Source organism: Topomyia yanbarensis, chromosome 2, assembly GCF_030247195.1.
Source record: "Topomyia yanbarensis strain Yona2022 chromosome 2, ASM3024719v1, whole genome shotgun sequence".
Taxonomy (NCBI): Eukaryota; Metazoa; Arthropoda; class Insecta; order Diptera; family Culicidae; genus Topomyia; species Topomyia yanbarensis.
The window spans coordinates 240,676,581-240,684,833 of NC_080671.1; the positions used below are offsets into that span (position 1 = coordinate 240,676,581).

Here is an 8,253-nt window from a genome sequence, read left to right on the forward strand (position 1 = left end):
ACTAGGATTACAGAAAATACACATTTTAATTGGAATTCCATCCTTTTCGACTTTGCCACCAATTTTACTAAGCCCTGATTGCCCGTTGGGCTATTCATATCTTCGATTGATTTTGGTTATTGGATCGATTGTCGGCGCCGGGTCTTTGGTGCCGCTGCTGGTTTCTCTGGGTGAGTTGCCACAGTATATGCCCGGCCGAAGCCGACATTTTTTGGATATTACACCAATTGCTTTGCTCTTTGCTGCCTAAAATTTCGGTCGAGCTTACCTGCATTGGACTATAGTTTGTGCAACACCGCAAGGATTATTCACTGTATTGGAGTACAGTTACCTTTCTGTCGGGTAAAATAATACAGTATATGCCTAGCGAAGCTAGGTCACCTTGCAGAGCACTACACCGCCTCTCTTTCTTCCAATTTGCTGTGACGAAATACCATGCCTGCTGCCGGCACTACAACTTCCAAGAAGCCACCGTCGACGAGGGCATTGACGGCCAGGATGAAGGAGATCCAATTGTCCTTCAATGACATCTGGCGGTTTGTGCAAGTGTTTAAGGAATCCCATACCGCTACTGATGTCGATGTACGCCTGTGTAAGTTAGACGAACTTTGGGAAGGTTTCAGTGAAACCTTGGTTGAAATCTTTTCCCATGACGACTACAATTCTGAAGGGAACTCTTGGGAAAAGGAGCGTATGGAGTTCAGTGACCGGTACTACGAGGTCAAATCCTTCCTTATGGACAAGGCCAAGGAGCTGCAAGAGCCGAATCTGCTGGAGCAGTCCCTCCGAGCTGGTGATTCGTCAATGCGGGGCGGTATCGATCATGTCCGTCTACCACAGATTAAGCTGCAGACATTGAACGGCGATATAGACGAATGGCTGAGCTTTCGGGACTTGTTTACCTCGCTCATCCACTGGAAACCGGATCTTCCTGAAGTGGAGAAGTTCCACTACCTGAAGGGATGCTTACAAGGAGAACCCAAGAGTCTGATCGATCCGCTTCAGATTACTAAGGCCAACTATCAGGTGGCATGGGACTTGCTGTTGAAGCGGTACAACAACAGTAAGCAGCTGAAGAAACGGCAGGTGCAAGCCCTCTTCAACCTTCCCACCCTTCCTAAGGAATCCGTTACCGATCTGCACGTTCTCATTGAAGGTTTTGAGAGAATTGTGCAGACTCTTGACCAGATCATTCAGTCAGCCGACTAAAAGGATCTTCTGCTGGTCAACATCCTCACTACACGATTGGATCCGGTCACTCGGAGGGGTTGGGAAGAGTTCTCAGCTATGAAGGAGACAGATACACTTGCAGATCTGTTTGACTTCTTGCGGCGTAGACTCCAGGTTTTGGATTGCTTGCCAACCAAGTCTGCTGACACTAGGGGTGCTCAGCAGCAGCAGTAAATCCAAGCGAAGCAAAAGCTTCCACCAGTGAAGACAAGTTATAGTTCAACCCATATGTCTGGAGGACGCTGTGTAGCTTGCTCATCAAATCATCCGTTTTACCAGTGCAGTGCATTCCAGCGCATGGAAGTTACGGAGAGGGACGGCCTTTTGAAAACTCATTCCCTCTGCCGGAATTGCTTCAGAACGGGACACCAAGCAAAAGAGTGCCAATCCAAATATTCTTGCCGGAGCTACAAGGGTCGGCATCATACTCTTGTGTGCTTCAAGTCAGAAAGGGATACGGATAAGGAAACGAAGGTTGTGGCAGTTGCTAGGGGCAACAAGCCTTCTGCTCCCACTGAATCATCAAACCCTTCATCCCAAGTGGCTAACGTGGCAGCCACAGAGGTTTTGGTTGCTGGTGCGGCTCACCAGTATTCATCCCAGGTCCTTCTGGCTACAGCAGTCGTCGTGATCGAGGACGACGATGGTAATCGGTTCCCGGCGCGTGCGCTTTTAGATTCGGGATCAGAAAGCAACTTCGTGACTGAGCGATTAAGTCAGCGGATGAAAGTAACTCGAAATCGAGTGCATATTTCTGTCGTTGGAATTGGACAAGCAGCTACCAAGGTCAAACACAGGATACAAGCGGTTTTACGGTCCCGGGTGTCTCAATATTCAAGAGAGTTGAGCTTCCTAATCCTTCCAAAGGTAACGGTCAACCTTCCAACCACCCCTATCAACACCGATAAGTGGGCAATTCCGGACAATATCCAGTTGGCAGATCCTGCCTTTTTCGAATCTAAGGTGGTGGATCTTGTACTCGGGATCGAAGCGTTTTTCGATTTCTTCGAAACTGGAAGGAAAATTTCCCTGGGGGAACAATTACCGACTCTTAATGATTCCGTATTCGGCTGGGTCGTATGCGGAGGATTTTCGGTTCCTAGTCGATCACTGCACATCAACTGCAATATGTCGACAACGGAGGATTTGGACGCGTTGATGTCTCGATTTTGGTCTTGTGAGGAAGTCGAGTCTGGCAACACATTTTCACTGGAAGAGAAACACTGTGAAGAGTTGTTTTTGAACACGGTTAAAAGGGATGAAACCGGTCGATACACCGTCTCTCTACCCAAGGATAAAGACGTTATCTCGAGGTTGGGCGAGTCAAGGGACACCGCATTCCGACGTCTTCAGGGAACCGAGCGTAGATTGGCAAGGGACGAAAATCTACGGAAGCAGCATACTGATTTTATGGAGGAGTATCCGCATCTAGGTCATATGCGGAAGGTCGAAGAAGTTGCTACAGATTCGGTTAAACGGTGCTATTTGCCACACCATCAAGTGGTAAAGGATTCCAGTACCACTACCAAGGTACGGGTCGTATTCGACGCTTCCTGCAAGACTTCTTCCGGACTATCACTAAACGACGTGTTACTGGTGGGGCCGGTGATACAGTAGGACCTCCGTTCCATAATCCTACGCAGTCGGACAAAACAAACCATGCTCGTGTCCGACGTGGAAAAGATGTTCCGACAAATCAACGTTTGCCCAGAAGATCGACCGTTGCAGTGTATTCTCTGGCGCAACTCGCCTGCCGAGGATATATCCACCTACGAGCTCAACACGGTAACATACGGTACTAAGCCAGCTCCATTTTTGGCCACCAGAACGCTGAAACAATTAGCGCTAGATGAGGAGGAGCGGTATCCACTAGCGGCCAAGGCAGCCATCGAGGATACCTATATGGATGACGTCATCACAGGAGCAGATGAGGTAAAAACTGCAATTGATCTGCGAGTGCAGCTAGAAGCAATGACGTCAAATGGAGGATTTCGTCTACGGAAGTGGGCGTCGAACTGTCCCGATGTACTGAACGGGATCGAGGAGTAAGAGCTTGCCATCCGATCACCTGAAGGCATTGTTTTGGATCCAGACCCTTCGATAAAACCTTGGGACTGACCTGGATGCCAGTAACCGACACATTTAGGTTTCAGTTCACCATCCCCAATTTGAACACAGAAGTTCCTCTTACCAAACGGTACGTGCTTTCGGTGATTGCTACACTGTTCGACCCATTAGGCCTGTTGGGCGCTGCTATCACTACAGCGAAGATCTTCATGCAGCTGCTGTGGACGTTGCGAGACGAAAATGACCAACGACTAGATTGGGACCAGCCGTTACCTCCAACGGTGGGTGAGGCCTGGAGAAAGTATCACGAGCAACTTCCACTGTTCAATGAAATCCGTATCGACCGCTGTGTTATCATCACAGACACGGTATCTGTGGAGATCCATTGTTTTTCGGATGCCTCGGAGAAGGCATACGGAGCATGTCTGTATCTCAGGAGTGAGAATGCGGTCGGGGAGGTAAAGGTTAGGGTTTTGACCTCAAAATCAAGGGTTGCCCCCTTAAAATGTCAGACGATTCCTCGGCTGGAGTTGTGTGGTGCACTTTTAGCAGCACAACTCTACGAAAAGGTGGACAAGTCAATAAAAATCACGGTAAAATCTTATTTCTGGACGGATTCAACCTGTGTCCTGCGTTGGCTTGCGGCTAATCCAACGACCTGGACCACCTTCGTCGCCAACCGAGTGGCAAAAATACAGTCCATTACACAAGGATCAAGATGGAGTCACGTACCTGGTATCCAGAATCCGGCAGATCTTATTTCGAGAGGGATTTCGCCAAATGACATCGTTCTGAATACGTTTTGGTGGCAAGGACCGAGCTGGTTAGAGAAGACGGAAGAGTATAGGCCTCTCTTACCAGTTAATCTGCCGATAGACGAGGGAGACGAGGAGAAACGACACACGGTGCTAGCTGGAAAGGTTTCAACAATCGCTGAATTCAACCAATTATACATTGGCAAATTTTCGTCGTACAGTGACCTTCTTCGTTGAACTGCCTACTGGCTGCGTCTGATTAAACTTTTACGAACCCCGCGGAAGGATAGAAAGGCCCCTACGTTCATGTCTACTGATGAGTTAAGGGAGGCGGAAAACATTCTGGTTCGATTGGTTCAGAGGGAGGTGTTCGTTGAGGAATGGAAGGCGCTCTCCAAGGGAAATGCGGTTTCCAAGAGCTCATTCGATGGTTTAATCCGTTTGTCTCCCAAGACCAATTGATCAGACTTGGCGGTCGTTTAAAACATTCGATGGAGTCTGAAAACACTAAACATCCGGTCGTTTTACCCACTCGGCACATATTTACACGCTTGCTGTTACGGTATTACCATGAACGACTTCTGCACGCTGGACCACAGTTGCTGTTGGGAGTTGTTAGGCTTCGATTTTGGCCGCTGGGAGGCAGGAGTGTAGTTCGACACATTATCCATCAGTGTCAGATATGCTTCCGGTCGAAACCGGCGACCGTACAGCACTTTATGGGAGATTTACCAGCTCCACGGGTCACCGTATCCCTTCCATTTTCTCGCACAGGCGTCGACTACTTTGGACCCCTCTATGTGAGACCAGCTCCCAGGCGAACGGCAGTTAAGGCTTACGTTGCTATATTCGTGTGTCTGTGTACCAAGGCAGTGCACCTCGAATTGGTCACAGATTTATCCACAGATCGGTTTCTACAGGCTCTACGGCGATTCGTTGCCAGAAGAGGACGATGTACGGATATATATTCCGACAACGGCACTAACTTTGTCGGCGCTCGCAATAAACTGCTAGAATTCCTGCGATTACTTAAAGATAGCCATCATAACGACATTGTGTCCAAGCAATTAGCCAAGGAAGAGATCCAATGGCACTTTAGCCCGCCGAGTGCGCCACATTTTGGCGGTATTTGGGAGGCCGCTGTCCGATCAGCAAAAATTCATCTGCTAAAGGTGGTAGGCGAAACTCCTGTGTCCCCAGAGGACATGAACACGCTATTAGTCCAAGTTGAAGGATGCCTGAATTCTCGCCCGCTCACACCCATGTCTGATGATCCGAATGATCTGCAGCCACTAACCCCCGCACATTTTCTGATTGGAGAATCTCTCCACGCTGTTCCCGATCCAGATTTATCAAGCATTCCAATGAATCGTCTCACCCAATGGCAGTTAACCCAACAAAAACTGCAGAACTTCTGGAAAAGGTGGCGCAGAGAATATCTTTGTCAACTTCAAGGCAGAACCAAACGATGGAAACCGGCTGTTCGTATCGACATTGGAAAGCTAGTCGTTATTAAAGATGATAATCAACCTCCAATGCGATGGAAAATGGGTAGAATCGTGCAAACTCACCCTGGCGACGATGGAACCGTGCGAGTAGTTACACTGAAAACCGCTACCGGAATGCTAACTCGTTCGGTCGAAAAGCTTTGTCTGCTACCTATTTCGGATGACAACGACGACATACAGTCAACAGAAGTCCACCATCAGCAATCCTAGCACCCTTTCCTTATTCCTGTTCTATCGAAGAGGATTTTTTTCTTTTCAGAAATCTACGATATTTCTGGGTGGGTGAGGATGTTCGCAAACAAGAGCACCCCGAGCACCCCGAGCACTACAACCCTGCATAATCATCCTCTTTAAAAACTTGATCGTCATCTCGCCAATACCATCGTCATGCGTACACCGATCAACAAATTAATCCGAAATAGAACGGGGAATGAAGGAAGGATACATCACACTACACAGCAGGCTGAGCGAGATCGGTATCATCATCGTCATCACCATCTACCTGATTATTTATTTATTAACAGATTAAGGCCGAAGTGGCCTGTGCCGTATACAAAAGATTCCTCCATTCCACTCGGTCCATGGCCGCGCGTCGCCAGCCACGCAGTCTGCGAAGGGTCCGCAAATCGTCTTCCACCTGGTCGATCCATCGTGCTCGCTGCGTCTTCTTGTACCGGTCGGATTGCAATTGAGAACCGTTTTCACCGGGCTATTGTCCGACATTTTGGCTACGTGCCCGGCCCACCGTAGTCGTCCGATTTTCGCGGTATGACAGATGGGCGGCTCCCCCAACAGCTGATGCAACTCATGGTTCATTCGCCGTGCGCGTTGGTCCTCCACGAGCATGGTCCAGGTCCCGTGCCCGTAGAGGACTACCATCTAATCAGTCTTGTAGATGGTCAACTTCGTACGACGGCAAACTCTGTTCGACCGAAGTGTCTTGCGGAGGCCAAAGTAAGCACGACTTCCTGCCACGATGCGTCTGGTATCATTGTCGGCGGTCACCAGTGAGCCCAAGTACACGAACTCTTCAACCACCTCGATTTCGTCGCCACCGATGCAAACTCGAAGCGGGCGGTTCTCATTCTCTTCTCGTGAACCTCTTCCTATCATGTACTTTGTCTTCGACGTGTTGATGGCAAGTCTGACGCGCTTGGCTTCTCTTTTCAGTCTGATGTAGGCTTCCTCCATCTTCTCAAAGTTTCGTGCAATAATATCAACGTCATCGGCGAAGCCAAGTAGCTGAACGGACTTTGTGAAAATCGTACCACTCGTGTCAATCCCTGCTCTTCTTATTACACCTTCCAGCGCGATGTTGAATAACAGACACGAGAGACCATCACCTTGCGTAACCCTCTGCGTGATTCGAAGGGACTCGAGAGCGTCCCTGAGACACGTACTACGCACATCACCCAATCCATCGTCGCCTTCACTAATCGCGTCAGTTTGTCCGGGAATCCGTACTCGTGCATAATCTGCCATAGTTGATCTCGATCGATAGTGTCGTATGCGGCTTTGAAGTCGATGAACAAATGATGTGTGGGCACATTGTACTCGCGGCATTTCTGCAGTACTTGACGAAGAGCGAACACCTGGTCCGTGGTAGATCGTTCGCTCATGAAACCCGCCTGGTATTGCCCCACGAACTCTCTTGGTGATAGTCGACGGCATAGTATTTGGGAGAGAACCTTGTAGGCGGCGTTCAGCAGGGTGATTGCTCGGTAATTACAGCAATCCAGCTTGTCGCCCTTTTTGTAGATAGGACACACGACACCTTCCATCCACTCCTCCGGTAAAATCTCCTCCTCCCAAATCTTGGTAATCACCCAGTGCAGCGCTTTAGCCAGTGGCTCGCCACCGTGTTTTAGTAGCTCGCTTGGTATTTGGTCAACCCCAGCGGCTTTATTATTTTTGAGCCAGCTGATCTCCTCCTGGATTTCTTGGAGATCCGGAGCCGGTAGTGTAATGTCTTCCGCGCGTGCTCCCACGTGCGTTAACGTGCCATCCTCGTCGTCTGCTGCACCGCCGTTCAGGTGTTCTTCGTAGTGCTGCCGCCACCTCTGGATCACCTCACACTGGTCCGTGAGAAGATTCCCGTTTGTATCTCTGCACATGTCGGTCTGTGGTACGTGGCCCCTGCGCGAGCGGTTCAACTTCTCGTAGAATTTCCGTGTGTCTTTAGCGCGGTACAGCTGCTCCATCGCTTCGCGATCTCGGTCTTCCTGCTGGCGCTTTTTGGTCCGGAAGACCGAGTTCTGCCTGTTCCGTGCCTGTTTATATCGCGCCTCGTTCGCCCTCGTGCGGTGTTGCAGCATTCTCGCCCATGCTGCATTCTTCTCTTCGACTAACTGTTCGCATTCGCCGTCGTACCAGTCGCTTCTTTGGTCCGGGCCCACCGCACCTAGTGCAGTGGCTGCGGTGCTACCTATGGCGGATCGGATATCTCTCCAGCCATCTTCAAGGGCAACTGCGCCTAGCTGCTCTTCCGTTGGTAGTGCCACTTCCAGCTGCTGCGCGTATTCTTGAGCCACTCTGCCATCTTGTAGCCGCTCGATGTTTAGCCGCGGCGTTCGGCTTCGACGAGAGCTATGCACTGTCGAAAGTTTTGAGCGTAAGCATACTACAACCAAGTGGTGGTCCGAATCTATATTCGCACTGCGATAAGTGCGGACGTTTGTGATGTCCGAGAAGAA

At 49.8% G+C, this 8,253-nt stretch overlaps 2 protein-coding genes across 2 annotated transcripts; both read left to right on the forward strand.

The window, feature by feature from the left end:
• Window positions 1–435: 435 nt before the first annotated feature.
• LOC131680157 (uncharacterized) lies at window positions 436–1,209 on the forward strand. Its single transcript, XM_058960880.1, has one exon. The coding sequence runs from the start codon at window positions 436–438 to the stop codon at window positions 1,207–1,209; it is 774 nt and encodes a 257-aa protein (XP_058816863.1).
• A 3,334-nt stretch (window positions 1,210–4,543) lies between these two features.
• Window positions 4,544–5,770, forward strand: LOC131680158 (uncharacterized). Its single transcript, XM_058960881.1, has one exon. The coding sequence runs from the start codon at window positions 4,544–4,546 to the stop codon at window positions 5,768–5,770; it is 1,227 nt and encodes a 408-aa protein (XP_058816864.1).
• Window positions 5,771–8,253: the final 2,483 nt, after the last annotated feature.